The sequence below is a fragment of the Mauremys reevesii genome, linkage group 6 (assembly GCF_016161935.1).
Source record: "Mauremys reevesii isolate NIE-2019 linkage group 6, ASM1616193v1, whole genome shotgun sequence".
In the NCBI taxonomy this organism is placed as follows: domain Eukaryota; kingdom Metazoa; phylum Chordata; order Testudines; family Geoemydidae; genus Mauremys; species Mauremys reevesii.
The window spans coordinates 41,901,943-41,921,810 of record NC_052628.1 but is presented as its reverse complement, the minus strand read 5'-3'; the positions used below and the strand labels follow the sequence as shown (position 1 = coordinate 41,921,810).

The 19,868-nt window shown below is 40.7% G+C and overlaps 1 protein-coding gene across 1 annotated transcript in view; it reads left to right on the top strand.

The window, feature by feature from the left end:
- LOC120408233 (cardiomyopathy-associated protein 5-like) overlaps positions 1-16,907 on the top strand; it is a 46,369-nt gene extending 29,462 nt beyond the window's left edge. Inside the window, exons 9-12 of the mRNA XM_039544937.1 lie at positions 4,807-4,940; positions 6,391-6,490; positions 10,285-10,461; positions 11,876-16,907. Coding sequence (XP_039400871.1) covers positions 4,807-4,940; positions 6,391-6,490; positions 10,285-10,461; positions 11,876-12,128 — 664 coding nt within the window. The 3' untranslated portion in view covers positions 12,129-16,907. The remainder of the gene's footprint in view (positions 1-4,806; positions 4,941-6,390; positions 6,491-10,284; positions 10,462-11,875) is intronic.
- Positions 16,908-19,868: the final 2,961 nt, after the last annotated feature.

Here is a 19,868-nt window from a genome sequence, read left to right as displayed (position 1 = left end):
ATTCTGAACACTTTAACATATGTAAGTCACCCATTGGCTTACACTGTATTTGAAAGTACTCCTTTAGAATTTTTATTGCAATAGATGGGAATAAATGGGATATATTTGTTGTGTGGATGAAAACAAAAAAACAACTTCTATAAATCAGATTTCTCATGACTCAGGAAAATCTCCAGTGTTTTAGGCAATTTCTGAGCATTGAGCCACATCAATCAGGTGATACAATCTTGTTCACCAATTTAAATGTGAAGAAAAATGTAACTGCTTCCTGCTATAAGTGAAAAAATGTTCCTGTTAAATATAATACACCTCTACCCCGATATAATGCTGTCCTCGGGAGCTAAAGAATCTTACTGCATTATGGGTGAAACTGCATTATATCAAACTTTCTTTGATCTGCCAGAGTGCACAGTCCCGCCCCCCCCAGAGCGCTGCTTTACCGTGTTATATCCGAATTTGTGTTATATCAGGTCACGTTATATCAGGGTAGAGGTGTACCTGAAATTTGGAGACTGTCTTTGAGACTTAGATTTCTCATTCTAAACAGGAGCAAGAGAGAAAATTTAAAAAATCAAGTGTCTTGTGTTCCTTTACTTTTAATGCCCTGTATCAAAGGGGTGGCCGTGTTAGTCTGGATTTGTAAAAAGCACCAGAGAGTCCTGTGGCATCTTGTAGACTAACAGAAGTATTGGAGCATGAGCTTTCGTGGGTGAATTTCCACTTCATCAGACGTGTCTGATGAAGTGGGTATTCACCCACGAAAGCTCATGCTCCAATACTTCTGTTAGTCTACAAGGTGCCACAGGACTCTTTGTTGCTTTTTAATGCCCTGTATTTTTTGTCAAAGGTTTTGTAGCAATAGTATGAAACCTAAAGAAAACCTGGCCCTTTTCCAAGAGGTTATGTCATGCTCTGACAATACAATTATCTTTCTACATTTCCAATTGTCTGTAAAATGTGATGCATATTTTAAACAGCAAGTATATAACCAAACACACAGCATATTTTGTTAGATTGATTTCCCTTCCTTCTATGACAGAAATTACAGGGTTCAATGGTTTATGCTAGATTAAGGGAGATCTAGCATCACAGTTTATCACAGGGACTTGGAAACGGAGCAGGCTTTTCCCATAGCACCATCAGGATGTTAACAATGCCGATTCCCTTCCCACATACTTGCCTTATACTCACATAAACCAGGCAGTAATCACGCCTTTTTCCCTCTGAAGGTTAAATTACTGACTAGAGGGCTGACCTAAAGCATAACCAACAAAAGTGATTGCCTATGGCTCAGGGAGGTAGGGGGGGCCTCATTGGCTCAGTTTTCCACCTCATCCCTTTCCCCAGCAGCCAGACCAAAAGGCAAGGCATTCAAAGACATTTCTTGTTTGGGACTCAGCTTGTTGTGAGTCTGGAGCTGGCTGAAATTAACTGAGTGTTCCAAATGAATGTTCAATCTTGTTGGCTTATCCTCTTTCATTAGTTGGCACCAGCAGGGATAGTTTTTAAGACTTAATCTCAGATAAAATTGATGGGCTCGTATTCTTAGGAAGCTAAAAGCTAGCTAAAATAGGTTACTAGGCACAGTACCTTACTGGCAAACCTGATCACTGTTTTACTGATAGGTCCGTTCTGCGTCCAGACAACTTTGTGCTGCTATTAAATCTGAGCTGTAGGTGAAATATTGCGCTCTCATATTGAGATGGGCCCAAAGCCGGAATTCAAATATCCTCAGACTTGGAGGACATCCCAGTCTGAACTTGATGGCTGATCCTACTCTGAACACAAACTGCAGATCTGAACGCCCCTGCGCTATGAGAAAGTTTGGCTCTGACTCAGGATGTGAATGTTGCAGCTTGCTGCCCTCTCTACTCAGATGGACATGTTGTATAGCCTTTGGTTAGTCTAAGAAGCCATCTCAAATGTTATGATATAATTATTCTGCAATGGGGGGCGGGGAGGGAAAGGACAGCTCCTGTTTTCATGGTAGAGCAGTGACTTTTGTGGCATCTTATGGGGAAAACAGGAAGGCATTGTGCAGAGGAAATCACTGTGCTTGAGAGATTTTTGTCCATTCATTAGGACAAGCAGTTTTCTATACGTCTCCTTGTAGCTCGATTTTTCGCACGCTTTTAACTATTTGAGCAAAATGACTCCTTTTCAGTGTGTTCTGCTTCTGTGTCAGAGCTTTCAATGGAGAACTACGAAAAATGATTTCACCTGCAAAAACTGTTGGAGTATCAGGACATTCTAGAGTGTCCCAGGCTATCTTCTTAGTTTAAATAAGTGTGGATAACTTATTTCAAAGCTTTGCAAAACTCCATTCCTGCCTGAGTCTTGGCTGTCTCTCCTTCCTTGCTCCTTTTATTCTACTTTAGCCTGCCTCCAAAGTGCTTCTTTTGTATTCTTCTTGTACTCTCATCATGCCTTTTTCCATGTTGCTCCTATACTCAGACCAGTCTTTCTCCTCTATGAGACCACCTTCTCTTTAGTCATCCCTCCTCTAGTCACACTTCTCCCACAAAGCCTTTCTGGGATAATCCACCAATATGATTATTCACCTGCTTAAAGACAGGCACATGCTTAAGTACCTTGTTGAATCAGGGTCTTTATCACTTACTTGATAGTGATACAATCTGTCAATCTTCATCAACTTTGGGTTACCTGATTCTGCACTTACTGCATCTCTTTTGGGATTTGCATGCTTATTTCTATAACAAGGTTTGTCTTAGTCCTGATGAGCTTAGTGCCCCCCCTCCTTTGAAGTTCACTCAGATTGGAAACATCTTTGAAGGACATAATGATTTTTCTTCTCAATTTTTTCATGACAAAAGGCACTGTAAAACGCATACAATGGAGAAGTGAAATAAATTGCACATAGAGTGCAATCCTGTAATCTTTATGGACACAAAACTCCCTTTGAAGTTAAAGGGAGTTTTGCCTTCATGAAAAAAGTGTAATGACTGTGAGATTTTGCTCATACTGATAAACAAGGCTCAGATGTGCATGTGAAAATCCTAGTGGAAGAGCACTGATCATTCTTCAGTTTGTGCTGCTCTCTAGTGGGACATCTGCAGAAAAACAGTTTAGATAAATTAATAATAATGGACCTACGTAGCAAACTGCATTTGCCTGTCTGACATACTGTGGGATCATAGAAATTAGAGATGGTAAAGACTCATTGGCTAATCTAGTTCCATCCCCCTGTCAGCGCAGGAGCAGTAATTGTAGTAGTGAGACCATTCTGGTCTCATTTTCAGTGTCCCAAGTGAGGGAGTTTTCATCATTTCCCCTGGAGGAACCATGTTAATCTGTCCAATATTCAGACACCTAGCAGTTGGTCTAAATAGTCAGACTGGGAGCTGGGGAGATGCACAGTGGGAGCCAGGATGGGAGGAATCCTCTTCCCCATGTTTCAGAAAAGTTGCAGAGCCTTTTTTTATCTAGACGTGACACAGCAAGTAGAGAGAAGGAGGGTCCGTGCTGTGGTTGATCCCCAACTCTCTCTCCTCCCACCTTCCATAAGCTGGCACATGGGTCTTGTTCAGAGGTAGGGTTCTCCACACCCAGCTCCTCCTTGTACAACAGAACCGTGTGGTTCCATTGTGAAAGAACAGACATGCAGAAGGGGGCAGAATTTGCCCCCAAATATGCACATGTGCATGCACAATGTAGACAATAACCTATACTTACACTTGAAAACTGGGTAACTGTATGGTATGTATAGGCTGGTATTTGTGGACAAAGTTACCTAATCTGTGCAGATAACTGCTACCTGGGCACTCAGATACAGGTTTTGTGCATGCAATGGTGTATGTGCATTCTATGGGACTCTGAAAATATGGACCCAGAAAGTGAGAAAACGTTAAATTCAGCCCGTATGTTTCCATCAGAATAAAAAGTAAAGTTCATATTTTTCTAGACAACCCAGCTGTCTTCAAGGTGAAGTAGATCGAGTGAGTGCTGATTCTCTCAGTTTTCCTGAAGTGTGTAATGGCACCGACTGTCAAGGATGTGAAGGCAGGAGCTTTTGAGGAATCATAAAGGGCAGGATTAATCAAAGTAGGACACTGTGCCAAAACAGTTCTTCTACTGCTGTATCTTGCAAAGCTAGCCAGTTAAAGTGCACTGCAAAGTTAGGGAGGGGACGTCAGGTCTTTTTTGTTGAATGATGTGTGAGATAAGAGCCCACAATAAGATATGTGTGGTTCCCATGTATATTCAGAAAGTGGTATCTTCCACACACAGTTGAAATCTGTATTTAAGTAGCCTGGTCATACCAGCCATGTGTTCTCATATGCAGCTGTATTTATTGCAGGTTCTATTTGTTAAACTCGTTCATCTGGCAACATGTATGTTTTACTGGGAAGATCAATGAAAATTAGGGGTCCTGATTCTCCACTGCCTTGCACTTTGTTTACTCACTTCCATCTGTGCAATCTGAGCACAAAGTGTGTGTAAAATGCTACTAAATCAGATTAGTTGAATTTTATACCTGGTTTACATAGGTATAAATAATTATATAAAGTGCAAGGCAGTAGAGACTCAAGTCATTTTAAAGCCAGTAAAGCAAGGGAAAATGTCATAGGTAAAACAGCAAAATCCATCTGTAATCTGAAGAAAAGATCTGTCTGTCTACGCTTCCATACAACCTCAGGTTTTCCTACAGTGTCCATCACTGTAATATCCAAGTACAGTATCACGTAGCTAAAATGGCTTAGCTGTTTGTATAAGAGATCATTTTAATTTGTTCATGAAAGTTTTAGTATGCATTTTCAATTGTAAAAATTGTTGATTTTTTTCTAGATCTTTTGCTGGAATAAAAAAGCCTGAACTGCAAGTTAATCTGCAGCCCAATGTGAATTATTTCTTCTATGTGAGAGCTGCCAACTCATCTGGGACAAGTGAACAGAGTGAAGCCGCCCTCATCTCAACGAAAGGTAGATCTGCATTTTCTGACATCAAAACAATGGAGTAGAGTGGCAGGACACTAAAGGAGGCATAATTGCCCCAGAATTTAATGTTGAAATTTAGTCTCCAAAAGTAACCAGTTCATTGTGACATACTGGGCCTGCTTCTGATTTGACTGCTCTTTAGTGTAAATTGGGAATAACTCAGCTGAATTTAATAGAGTTATGCCAGTGTAAAGCTGGTGTAAGTGGAATCAGGACTATTGGAAACTGTCCAGTGTTCTTCAGGTACTGGAATTTTGTACATCTCCTTGTGAATGTAAAACTCCTAAAACAATACCAAGTTCTGCCCTCATTAGACCTATGCAACCCTAGTAAATTCAACAGTTGACAGAAACTCATCTTTGCATTTCAGCCCCTTGTGGGCCTTACCTGGATATGTCTGGGGATTTTTTTTTTTTTACCTTGGCAAGACATTTCCTAATCAAAGGTTCTATTCAAAATTATACAGAATGATCTGAAACACAACTAAAAGTTTGTAAGTGGATTTAAAACAAAACAAAAACAACTTAGTCCAGTATTTTAGGAGAAGATACATTACGGCAGGCTCAAACTTCAAGAACTGTGTTTTGAAAAATAATTGATTGACTTCAAAACTTTTTTTAATACCAGGGATCTCTGTGTTGCCCAAAGAGTTTTTGAACTACCGTAAGCACTTGGGAGTCTTTGCCTTCTTTGGCATAACATTACCCATTACTAATAAAAAAGATTTTGATGGACGCAGAACAGACTGTGACAATAAAATTAGTAAAGAAATGCGGAGAACAATGACAGCAGCAAACCCTACGTAAAGAAGTCCTACAATTTTCCAGGATATCTGTAGTTGTCTTATTTTTATTGTTGAGTGTGAGATTGCCTATGGCAGATTCACCTGGAGGTCTATGTAGTGAGGCTGTATTTATGATTGTGCTAGTCTAGTGGGGAACTGGATCACGATAGATTAGTGAAGAAAGTTATTAAAGTTCAAAGCTACTGGGTTCCCTTTTGTGAAACTTTCATAGTTATGCTAGAAAATGCTACATAAATAAAATTGGCTGTCAATGCTGGTAGCCACTGCTGCTCTTGCTGTATAATTATTTTATGTGTGGGAGGGTGAAGCAGGGAAAACACTGCTGATACAGGTGTCGCCCTGATTTAAGGCTTACCACTTGCATACACCGCCTCCTCCTTTTGTGAAAATAAGATGGATCCAAGCTGCCACGTTCAGATCCAGATCTGAATTTCAAGAGAAGAGTAGTTGCACTTAAGAGTGCACTGTTCGGGCTCTGCTCTTCTCTAAGAGAAACTCATCCTTGCTGCTGTGTTTTGTTTAGAAAACAGTAAATGTTGTTGTATTGTTTGGTATTTTATGATTCATTTCAAATTAGTACTGTAGTCATCCCTGAATTGGTGTGTGTTTTTTTGTCATGAATAATAACAGGAACTAGATTTCATGTGATGAGTGACACAGCTCATCCTGCTTTGCAAGTGTCGTCCGATGGAACTGTGATATGCCTTCCTGAGAGAACTAAATTCACTGGGTAAGTATCAGAATCCTGAGCATTGAAGTTCTGATGTCTCGATATGGGGCCTGACTCTTCAGGCTTATCTACACCCAGTTATTGCACCAATGTAACTCAAATGGTAGAAAAAACATTTAGTGAAATTGGTGCAACACCCTGTTATGGTATAACTGAGTTTACACTGGGAGGCTGCACCAGTTTAACTAAGTTATTTTTCTACTGATTTATTTAAATCGGTGCAAAACCTATGTTTGGTCAAGCTTCATTGCCTTGTACCTTGTGTAATCTACCCCTGCACCAGGTGGATGCAAAATGCTTAATCAAATGGCAACATTTTACACCCACTTTACACAGCTGTAGATGATTATATAGGGTGGAGGAGAAAAAAAATTGAACTGCTTTAGGAGGGAAAAGAACACCTCTTCAATGAAAGCAAGAATCTGCCTCATCCTGCATAAGAGAGTGAGGCCTTGTCTACACTAAGGGAGAGATCAATCTAAGTTACAAAACTTCAGCTATGTGAATAACGTAGCTGAAGTCGGCATACTTAGATCTACTTACCCTGGGGTCCACACTACGCTATGTCGACGGGAGATGCTCTCCCGTTGACTCCCCTTGTGCTTCTCGTGGAGTACAGGAGTCGACAGGAGAGTGATCTGCGGTCAATTTAGCGGCTCTATTGGCCTTCACTAGACCGACTAAATTGACCGCTGATGCATCAATCGCCATGCGTTGATCCCCCGGTAAGTGTAGACAAGTCCTGCTTTTCTAGAAACTGAATGAGATAGGGCTTCAATTTTAGCACTGCTGTGAAGTGAAAACAATCACAGCCACAAACCTAAAATGATACTTGTTTTGTGGTCTCACCAATTTATTTCATTATTTGGATTTATAAAACGGCACCTATCTCAGTGTTTCTCAAACTGGGGTCGCCGCTTGTGTAGGGAAAGCCCTTGGTAGGCCGGGCCGGTTTGTTTACCTGCCCCGTCTGCAGGTCCGGCCGATCGCGGCTCCCACTGGCCGCAGTTTTCTGCTCCGGGCCAATGGGAGCTGCTGGAAGCGGCACGGGCCGAGGGACTTACTGGCCGCCGCTTCCAGCAGCTCCCATTGGCCCGGAGCAGAAAACTGCAGCCAGTGGGAGCCGCGATCGGCCGGACCTGCAGACGGGGCAGGTAAACAAACCGGCCCGGCCCACCAAGGGCTTTCCCTACACAAGCAGCGACCCTAGTTTGAGAAACACTGACCTATCTCATACCATATTTGCTTATGACAGTTGATTTAAAAAAAAACAACCCTATAATAAATTATTATGGAACTTTAGAAAACACCTTGGTTTTTTTAAAACAGAGGTATCAAGGGAATGTTTCAGAAAAAATAGCACTGATGTTGTAATTTGTTATTGTATTATTAATTAAATTATTTGCATTCTGGTAGCAAAAACAATATGCTAGGCACTGTCAATACAGATGATGAAATGGGCCAGATTATGTGGTTCAACTGGCATAAACAACCACATTTATGCTCTCATATCCCAGTGTGGTCTCTGGTGTAAGCTAAGGCATCCTGAAAGCTGTTCTAATTTATGCGTGACAGTCTGTGGTCCTGGAGCTGTGCAACGTAGCTGGCTCACATCAGTAAATTAGATGTGTGTAGTGCTTGTCCATTACAGCTCAAAATATTAGAACACTCCCCTCCAATATTGGAAGGTTGGGAGAGTGGGATACAAAATACTATCAAAATAGACACTTTAAAAATATTATATTCTAACTTTTAATATTAAGAGAGGAAGAGAAGGGTAACAAAACATTGCATCCTCAAATGAAGACACCATCAAACTGGCTTATCCAATTACCTTAATAAAACTGAGGCCAGATGGAAGAGAAAATACAACATAATAATGTCTGTTAGTCTGATACCTTTTTTATTGTTGTAAAGAGCTTAAAGCTGCACTGAGAAACGTCCACTGAAAATTAAACTGATAAAAACATAAAAATGGCCATACTGGCTCAGACCAGTGCCCTGCCTTCTGACAGTGGCCAGTGCCAGATGCTTCAGAGGGAATGAACAGAACAGGGCAATTAGTGAGTGATCCAGTCCCAGCTTCTGGCAGTCAGAAGCTTAGGGGTACACCCAGTGCATGGGGTTGCATCCCTGACCATCTTGGCTAATAGCCATTGATGGACCTATCCTCCATGAACTTATCTAGTTCTTTTTTGAACCTAGTTATACTTTTGGCCTTCAAAAGTGTGTTGTGTGAAGAAGTATTCCCTTATGTTAGCTTTAAACTTGCAGCCTATTAATTTCATTGGACGGCCCCTGGTTCTTGTCTTATGTGAAGGGGTAAATAACACCTTCATATTCATTTTTTCTACACTGTTCATGATTTTATAGACCTCTATTGTATCCCTCTTTAATTGTTTCTTTTCTAAACTGACCTGTCCCAGTCTTTTCAATTTCTTCTTGTATGGAAGCTGTTCCATATTCCTAATAATTTTTGTTGCCCTTCTCTGTACTTTTTTCCAATTCTAATATATCTATTTTGAGATGGGAAGTGCAGACCTGCCAGCAGTATTCCAGATGTGGCTGTACCATGGCATTCTGATATTTTCTGTCTTATAGTCTATCCCTTTCCTAATTGTTTCTAACTTTTAGTTTTTTGACTGCTGCTGCACATTGAGTGGATGTTTTCAGAGAACTATCCACAATGACTCCCAGATCTTTTTCTGGAGTGGTAACAGCTAATTTAGATCCCATCATTTTATATGATAATTGGGATTATGCTTTCCAATGTGCATTGCTTTGCACTTATCAGCACTGAATTTTGTTATATTGCCCAGTCACCATGTTTTTGTGAGATAAGAATTCAGAGAATAAGCTACGTACTGGAGTGACTGGCTCTGCCCTTGTCTTGGCTCATGCTCAGTTCTCTGGCTCTTGAAAATTGCCCCAAGAAGAACTGATTTGTGATTTTATTGCCATATTGACCGTGGTTAAAAATGGCTGGTCATCTTACTTTCCTTTCCTAAGGAGTATTCACTATTCTCTCTTTATAGCTCTCTCCTGTCGACTTACAGCATTTCCGTTAAAGTGCTACAGCGACACCGCTGCACCGATTCAGTGTTTTAAGTGTAAACTTCCCCTAAGTCACTTAAGAGCCTAAATCTCATTTTCAAAAGGGACTTCTGAGGGCTGGTCTGCATTAGAAAAGTTAAACCAGCCTAACTATGTCAGTTAGAGATGTGATCTGTTTGTTATACTGGTATAAACCCTAGTGTGGATGCAGTTATACCTGCATAGAAGAAGTTCATACAGATATAGCTTGTTTGGCTTCCTGAACCTTCAGTAATCTACATTGGTACAAGCACTTTTATACCAACATAAACATATACATACTAGGGTTTTTTTTCAATCTAACTGTACTCATATAATAAAGTGGCAAGACTTTTTTAGTGTAGACCAGCCCATAATGCCTAAATCTCTTTTGAGCATGAGACTTCTAAATCAGCCAGGCACTTTTGAAAATGTTATTCTACGTCCTTGTGTGTCTTTTACTGGACATTATATGGCTTTCTATAATGTTTAATAGTTTTAAATTCTCACGGCACGTTTACCATAATGTGCAGGTTGAATCAGAGAGGTTTTTTGCTAAAAGTAACTAAGCTTTTTATATTGGAAAGCTTCAGTTAGGAGGATGAAGTTACTATCTATGCAATATAAGATGCAGCCACATGATGTGACTATAAGCGATGGAAAGAACATTATGTAGTCGCTATGCTGAAATACTGGCTTTGCTGTATTCTCTTCTTTCGTAGAATTCCATCTGTCCTGGGTGAGCTGCTGCCAGCTCGTGGTCTGCATTACTGGGAAACCACTGTCACTGGCTGCAAAGGCTATCGGATTGGAATCTGCTATAACTCTACACCAGAAGGCAGCATCCTGGGGCAGGATGATACTTCTTGGTGCATATGTTATTGTTCTACACAAACAAGGTAAAGCTGAGTGAGTCTAGGTACTTGCAAAGTTACATTTTTACACATGGTGGAAGACATCTTTGTTTATTTTTATTTCTTCAGATTTAAGTCATAATTTAAAATATACCTATAAAAGATAAAAATATATCTATAAAAATATACCTATAAAAGTACTTGACCCTTAGTCTGACAGCAGCTTAGCACATCTGGCAGCATTAAAAAACAAACATTTATCAGGCACAAATGAACTGAATTCAGTTCAACCAGCCAGTGGATCACGTACAGGGTTCTGGGGACATACCCTCAACCCGCTTGCAAAACCCTATCAAAAAGGGCTTTTGGAGCATGTGCAGAAGGTCACTTCTGGAGCACGGAGCAAGTTCCAGAGTCCTGGAGATCACACAAAGCACACCTGCCAGTCCTTCTGCTCTTTCATAATGCGGGGGATCCAGCTTGAGTGCCCCTGTCAGCTGCAGCTGTGGCATGGGGAAAGGGACAGTCCCAGGTCACTTAGGGCTGTGTAGGTAGGGCTATGATTTGTCATGGAGGTCACTGTGGTTACGGAAATCCTGAACATGAATGGAGTCAGTGCAATCTTGGAAATGGCTATATAAAGACATTTGATTAGGCCCGAGTGGTGGTGTGGCTTGGCTCACAGGGTTCAGCATCACTCAGGCTTGGCCCAGATGCCCCTCTGCCTCTATCTGCAAAGCCGTGGATGGGCCAAACCCAAGTGGTGGTACGACCTCATGTGCCAGGTTGCAACGCCCAACAAGGGGAGCTGGGCCCAGCCCTGTGGGACAGAACTGCTGCTGTGGGGTGAGAGCGGGGTAAGCTCATTCTCCTTTCTGTGACTTATCTATTTTCCCCCTGCACTTTTGGCATGAAATTTACTAAAAAATTTCCAAGCCAAAATCGTAGCCCTATTTATAGGACATGAGTATACTACAGGTTCAAGTAAAGTGCCAACCTTTGGGGAGTACATTTTTTATTTAATCCTAAATCTGAGCATATTAGCAACAATCAACTAAATGCAGCATTTGAGATAAGTAGGGCCTGATCTTGTGAGACTCTGAGCATCCTCAAAGCCCTCTGACGCCATAACTGGGCCCAAAGGCCAGAAAAGAACGAAGGTGGCATTGATGAAGAAGATCAAAATGGGTGTCTTTCTCCTGAAAGAGAGTTCTTTGAAATGCTGAGGGGCTAGTGTAAGAGTTCAGAGTGTAGAAGGTAGTATTACGAAATAACGTCTGCTTAGACATGTAGTAAGTTTCATACTTCTCGGAGATCTCCTTCAGTGTGTGAACTGCATTGTGCAAAGTGTACGAGAGGCAGCAATTTTGTTAATGGCTGGGAAATAAATGGTGGTAGTTTATTTCTGATTAATGGCATCATGGATTCTCATTTTGTTTCTATTTCCCATTCTCCACAGTTTCATTTATAAATTCTTCCACCATGGTGTAATGAGTGATGTTTACATGACGGAGCAGCCAGCCAGGGTCGGCATTCTGCTGGATTATAATGCTGGGAGACTTTCATTCTTCAATGCAGAGAGAGGACTAGCTCTGTTCACCATCAGGCACAGATTTACTAATGCTGCTCACCCTGCCTTTGTTCTGGAGAAAGCTGGCATACTTAACCTGCACACAGGAATGGAGCTGCCAGAGTTTGTGAAACACAGCTAATCTCTTGCTTTCAAACTATCCGGAAGACAAACCGTTATAATGTTTTGGGGGGTGGGGAGAAGGTATCTATTTTTCTCTTAGCAAATGTTACCCACACCATTCTCCCACACATCAACACTAATTGTAATTATACACATAGCACTCTGTGCATGGAGAGGATAATAGACTCCCTCCCACTTAGTATGTATCTTGTGGTATATATTGAGTTATTCTCTAAAGGGAAAAGGTGTATATTAGAACCGAGCATTGGGACGGGGAAAGATAAATTCATGAACAGGAACTGCAGTCTTCACTACGATAGAAAACAATTACAATATTAGCTGAATTTTTTTACGTTTGATGATGATCTTGTATATGAGATGAGTGCTTCTCTCTTTGAGCTTTAGAAATCTGCATTTCTACAAAAATAAATGGGCAGAGAAAATAAGATCAAAGGGGCAACATTTTCAAGCCAGCCCCAAACTAGCCTCCAACATTGCTCACACACATTTTGAATCCATAGACTCAACATTTCCCATCCGCATTGTTCAGACAGTCACAGTTATCTGATTTGTGTGCACAAATGCCACTTGTAATGTGAATAGATGTTCAGCAAAAATATGCATGTGCAATTTTGGAGTCCAAAGTGTTGCCTGCGTTTCTGGTCCTAAAATTACTGCCTGGACGGCTTAAAGGATAGATAGGGTCCTATAGCCTCAGCCTTCCTGTGGATTGTCCCTTTTTCATCTGTGACATAATTGCTGTTGCCTTTGATCTTACCTTACCCAGTTTCACATTTATAGAACTCCCCGTAGATGATCTCCTTGCCTCTGCTCTACTCTGTCTTTTTGTCCCATTTGAGCTTTGTCTACACTAGCATTGGACCCTAGTTAGAAAGCTGCAATGCTTGGAGGCTATTGTGATGGGCTCGCTAGAAATTGCTAGATAAGAAGACAAAGATGGTATCGGAATGTGATTAAACATTTGCCGGCAGAGCTATATTCTGGTATGAACCCTGGCCAGTGTTAGTTAGAACTGTATTTCAAAGCACTTTACAAATCAGCGCTATGGGCCCTTCTTCTCCTGGCCAGATTCATTGGTCGTGTTGCCAATGAAGCCCTGTGAACCCCTGGTGTGTATTGACCTTAAGAGATGGCAGGCAATGTGATGCATGCTGCCCATCCTTGTGGTTCCCCACTGGGCTCACTTCTCATCTCAGTTAATCCCCGGTACCCTCTGAAGTAAGTGGGGTTTCACATGTCTGAGAGGAGTTGCTGTTGAAAATAGTTTTTTAATTAATTACAATTTAGATTTCTGCTTGTCAAGATCACAGTTGGTGTCCAATCTGCAGTCTATTTTATTTATGTTTTATTTTAGCAGCACCTAAAAGTGTACTAGAGGCATCACAAAGCAATAGTAAGACATGCTCCATGTCCCATACGGTTTATGCTCTGATTTTGGTGCAGTGACAGGTGTTACAGATACCCAGGGACGGACAAGGTGTGAATGACAAGATCACACAGTCATTTAGTTTAAGCCTGTGCACATCTTGATGAGTCAATTAAAAGTGCTTTTTTGCTTTTAAAATTATTCCTGGCTCACTGGGAGCATCCTGGAAGGAGTGCATGCTAAGGAGTCCTTTGAATCGAGAGAGGGATTCAGCTGGCTTGTTGGCTTGGGAGAGGGGAGAGTGTTCCATGTGTGTGCAGGGGATGGTGTGGAAAAGTAACACAAAGGGGGCACTGAAGGTGGTGATATTATCAGAGCTGAAGGGGCCGGGGGAGGTGGAAAGCAGAAAAATAGAATAGAAGGGGAGAGGGTGAGAGGCTAGGTCAGAGGTGTAGGCTGTGTGCATTCCTAGAGTGCCCAGAAAACCAATGATTTCGCTGGAGATTTGAGTGTAGAAATAATACAGGGTTGAGCTTTTAATAGCTAAATTCAGAAAATATTTATGAAAATGAAACTAAATCTGCAAATCCCAGTTTTCCAGTTATTTTATCTGCAATGTCCTCTACTACTTGTCATCGCTGCATCCTTGCAGGGCAGCTGTGTCCCGCGAGCCAAGGTTAGCTTCACTAATCAGCAATTCCATGATGTATTGCAGGGTAGACAAATCAGGGTTAAGGAGAGCAAGAATGGCAAAGAAAACCAAAAACACTTTTTGTGACAAACTAGAATCTTTCAGGCAATATTTACAAATGACAAAACAAAGTCTTGTTTATAACCATTCATTGTTGTGCAGGTAGCATTATAATAGTCCTTCTAGATCAAAGGCTTTTTCAAAATGGTTCCAATTATACAAATACAGGATCTCTGTCTGTTTTGAAGGACTACCTGATAGGCTTCCCAGATGGACTGTACAATTCCAGTTATCCATATTCCCTTTATCCAAAAATCCTAGTTATCCAAATCCAGTGTGTCCCCCCATGTAGTCCTGTATTCAAAATAGCACTTCCATTTAGCTGAACACTTGGTTATCCAAAATGTTCAGATGTCCCCCAGGCCATTTAGCTAAATGGGAGGGAACAGTATTTTTATATTTACATTTTTAAGCTTCAGTTTTGACCTTGGATGCATAGCACCAAAAATGGAATGTGTTTACAGGACTTACAAGTAAGCTGTGTCCAAAATTTAGATTTGACGAGGATTTTGCCATTTGCCTACTGCAAAAGCTAGACCTGTCAAACGTAAGAAGCGATGGTTATGGGTTGATCCTAAGCAGTATATCGGTATATCTCTACGCTTTTGTTATTTGCATACTTCTGTCTGAAAACAGAAGATCTGGAGCATTTTTCATTAGTAATATATTCCAAATAACTCTGGAAATATCTAAAACAGATGAACTGGTCGGATACAAAATAAATATAGAGCTGTCTGCCCACCTGTGACTTTACACCTCTTCAAAGCAAATTAGCGAAACAAATGCAAAATCCAGCATGCAACACATCATATGAAGCTGTGATTCTCCCTGGTAGATTTTGGGCCAGAGTCTGTTTCAGTTAAATCCATGTGCATGATAGCAGAATTTAGCCCTCTGGATTTATAAATTTAAGTAAGGGTTCTACTCATCCACATACATGATGAAATCTCAATTTAATTGTCATGAATGGCAAAATTCCCATAGGCTTCAGTGTGGCCAGGATTTCTCAAACAGTCTATATGTTTTCTGTGAAGTATGTGGATAATCTTAATTTAACCAATAATTCAAGAATAATGCAGTACAGATTACTAAAATATGTGGACAATGTCTATTTAATTGACCTTTTTCAAAATACCATGTGTGAGAGAATGCAATAGAACATTGAATGCTGGTAGGAAAAGGGTAAATATATTTAAATGGTGAAAAGCATGTTGATTAAAAACAATTAGTTCTTGGGTTATATACATTTTTGTTTGCAGCTGTCAGGAACTGTCTATAAGAAATGGGGAGCAAGTTATATATATTTGATGTCCCCTCTGATGTTGGATACTTTTGTTTTTTGAGCTGTCAGTGTTTATTTCTTGCATAATGCTAGTCTCAATTACTAATCTAGTCCACATTAATTAATATTGAATGAACAAAGCTTGGAAGCTCATCCTAACTTGGACAGCCAGAACAAAGCACATGGTAAATAAAATGCATTACCCAAGACTTGTAAGCATACATATTGGTTAGAGTTTTACCAAATTTACAAGAAGTACAGATGTTGAAATCCACAATATGATCTGCCAAAACACAGCAGTACGCAGTGTAAACTCTGCTGCCCTTAAGAACCTAGAGATGCAGTTACGGTGCTTTTTGTATTTGCTTTTATGACTACAGGGCAGAGATGAGCTCCTAGAATTTATTTACCAGAATGTGCTTCTGGTGTAAGTTCGAATATAAAATATAGTCACTCTTGCTTTTCGCTATGCAGTGTATTGAATCAAGATGTCGGGGCTTGTTACACCCATTTTTCTGGCTACTGTGATTAATAGCTACCTATACAAAAACAAGATCCAAGTAAATATATTGCTAATGTTCTTGAGGATGTTTTTGTTTAATGATGCATTATAGCTGTGTGAATTATTTTTTTATGCATAGGCTGCTAGCTCAGCTGGTAGTGGCTGAGACATTTTTCCAAATGCTAATGAGTTTATGCAATATGTGTACACAGTCTGTTCATCATTCCATGCTTATCATTGCACAGGTGCACTTCAGAGTCAAGACAATGCAACAGTAAGAAACTAAGGATGCTCGAAATACCCTGACGTGTGTTTTTATCTTGAGGCATGGGGATTTGCACTTGCAGCTGTTATTAGCATTAATTAATATTTAGCCTGAGCCAAAGCCCACTGAATGCACTGGAAAGAGTCCCCTTAGCTTCACTGGGCTTGGATTAGGTCCAAAAATCCTTGTGCTTGGAGGTAAGAATATATGCCTGACTATAAGAGATGATCATTAATTTCTATTGTCAAAAACAAGTGCTGAATGGGACTCTCACTAGTATAGATAGTATTGATCCGCAAATCTCACTTAGGCCTTTCTATTCCAGAAAAAAACCTAAATGCTTCATTTCAATGTCAGCTTGTAATAGTATATATCAAATAGAACTTGCTTTTATGAGTGCACTGCAGAGCATATGGGGGCGGGGGTGTCTATGAGTAATAATTTCCTCTTCTGTTGCAGTCAGTACTTTTTTTTGAAGGGAAACATCACTTACGTTTAAATTTCTTTGTACTAAAGATGGTCTAGAGAGACTTTATTTTCGAAATAAGTAATGGAAGAAAGAAAAAAAATTCACTATGGATTATGTATCAGAGGGGTAGCCGTGTTAGTCTGGATCTGTAAAACGTGACAAAGGGTCCTGTGGGATCTTATAGACTAACAGACGTACTGGAGCATAAGCTTTCGTGGGTGAATACCCACTTCGTCAGATGCAGTTATGGATTATGGAATTTGATTATGGTATCAATCACCAAGCCTAATTTATGACATGTAGGTGCTAAATCCCCACTATTGTGATGTTTTCTTTGGTTTATGAGTGAGCTACACATTCTTATTGCCACTGTAGGGTTGGGTTGTTTTTTTTAATAGCATATAAAGACTAAAGTGAAGTTAGATTCATTTGGAATTTCCCTCTTCCAAAATCATTCACAAACTGGGACTTCAGATAGGTTGAGGGTTAATTTGGATTTTGAAAATAGCAATACATGTTATAGAATCACTAATCTGCATAAAGTCGTTCACATTTAACAAGCAAGGAATTCATAATTAACTATCAAGAAGCTAGATCCTATCAGATTATTTACCTGACCTGCCAGGAAAAGTAAAGGCCCTATTCTGCCTTCAACAGTGTGTTGTGCAAATGAGTTTCAAAGTTCATTGTAACAGAGATATTTTTGCTTATGTTCTGCATACCAGAGGGTAGCGTTCTCTGGTCACTGACCACATCTCATTGCAGTTCCTCATGAGGCACAACATGTGGGGAATGGAGCAGAGATTCCCCCCAAACGGAAGAATTGTCCCTATTATAGTTAAGTCATCAGGTGAAACATGTATAGTTTAAAGTATTGTTCTACTCTGAAAAATGACTGTGTATAAATGGCACCTTCTTAAACAGCATGTATGTTGCCTGAGTGTATTCAGAGATGCATCTGCTCATTTTACTGACAAAAATACATGTTCACTTATTTTTGGTTTATTGTGGCTAACCCTGCAGAATCAATGCTGTTAATGATGAGTGATGTTAATAACTGGAGTCTATTATGTATTATGCATCAACAGATGTGGTAGCTAAATTCCAATCAGCTATACCTTTACACATCCACAAGACCAGGGGATTGCACAGATGTAACTAGGGGCATAATATGCCTTGCAGAATCTTTATTTCAGGTGATAAGGCACAAGGAGGAGTGAACCCAATATGACTTTCAGAGCCTAATCTGAGGCCTGGTCTACACTAGGGGTAGGGTTCGATCTAAGTACGCAACTTCAGCTACGCGAATAGCGTAGCTGAAGTCGAAGTACCTTAGTTTGAATTACTTACCCGTCCTCACGGCGTGGGATCGACGTCCGCGGCTCCCCCGTCAACTCTGCCACCGCCGTTTGCGGTGGTGGAGTTCCGGAGTCGACGGGAGAGCGTTCAGAGTTCGATATATCGCGTCTAGATGAGACGCGATATATCGAACTCCGAGAAATCGATTGCTACCCGCCGATATGGCGGGTAGTGAAGACGTATCCTGAGTTTGCAGGGCTGACTATGAGAAGAATCATCTTTCTGCTTGTAAGTCAAGTACATATTACATATTCCAGTCCTGTGAGGTGCTAAAATCCTCCTGAGAGGTGCTTAGCAGACTTGGATCATGGGACATGATAAATATGTCATCCCACACACCCATTTTCACAGAGAAACTTTTCAGAGCAGAACTGCATCTTCAGGTAAAATTAACTAAGGTTATCTATAACCATGTACTAGTTATCTGCCTGTTTTCCTTATGTTTCCTCAACTAGACCTATCAAAATTCACACTCATAAAGCCAAGAAGCCCCACTGAAATTATACAAATATTATTATGTAGACTAAAACCAGAGGAAAAAATAGTTTACATGCAACTCCCATAACACACACAGTTGTCTGTTATGTGCTGATTACATAATATTAAGGAATCATCATGCAGTTATTTCTTATACATGTATATTTTCTTATCTCTACTATTAATTAAATGCCATATATAAAGTTACTATTTACATGGATACTTTCTAGATTTATCATACTGCCAGTGCTTAATAAATAAATGTTGATTATTTTATCTTTAAAAAGGTGAGATTTTCTTTCCATTCACATTTCCATCTCTTGCTTTAAAAACAGTCAGTCAAAGATTTTTCCTTGATTCAGCTAATAGCACATTTTATGTAGGTGCACAAGATGTTACACAGATGTTTGTATAGCTCCCCTCACCATAGTATCAGAGCACCTTTGAGGCGTAAATCAGGGGCATCTCTGGGGAAAAGGAAGTGTCCGTCATAGCCAGGGCCGGCTCCAGACCCCAGCGCGCCAAGCGCGTGCTTGGGGTGGCATGCCGTGGGGGGCGCTCTGCATGTCGCCGGGAGGGCGGCAGGTGGCTCTGGTGGACCTCCTGCAGGTGTGCCTGCGGATGCTCCACCGGAGCCGCGGGACCAGCGGACCCTCCGCAGGCACGTCTTCAGGAGGTCCACTGGAGCCGCGGGACCGGCGACCGCCAGTGCTTGGGGCGGCGAAATTACTAGAGCCGCCCCTGGTCATAGCTGTGGGTCTGTGCCTGCAGAACGTATTTTTATAAAACTCCCATTGACGTTTCAGGACTGCAAGACTGGGCCCCATATGTTTATTTACAAATGACTGCATGAGAGTCTAAGCTGCGCTTCCTGGAGATGAGAGTGCACAAGTACATCACCAAAAAGAAGAAAAGGGCCAAACCCCTCTTGTCTTACTCCAGGAGGTAATTTCATTACAGTGTATGAGAGGATTTGGCCCATTTAGTGTCACACTTTTGCTTCCCTTGTGCATGCGTAACAAGCTGGACGGTGACTCTTCATTGCTAGTTTATGGCATTTTTGCTGCTTTTTTAAAAGATCTCCATTAATGGCCAAATAAGGAAGATGCTAAAACCCTGCGTGGTTATAAGCACTTCTCTTTAAAGTCAGCTGTTTTTCAAAGAAAGCAAGAATTAATTAGTGCAACTCTCTGTTAACAAATACAATATTGATATTGAGTTAAGCAGGTTGGTTTGATCTTCTGGAGTTTAAAATAGTAGTGAGCTC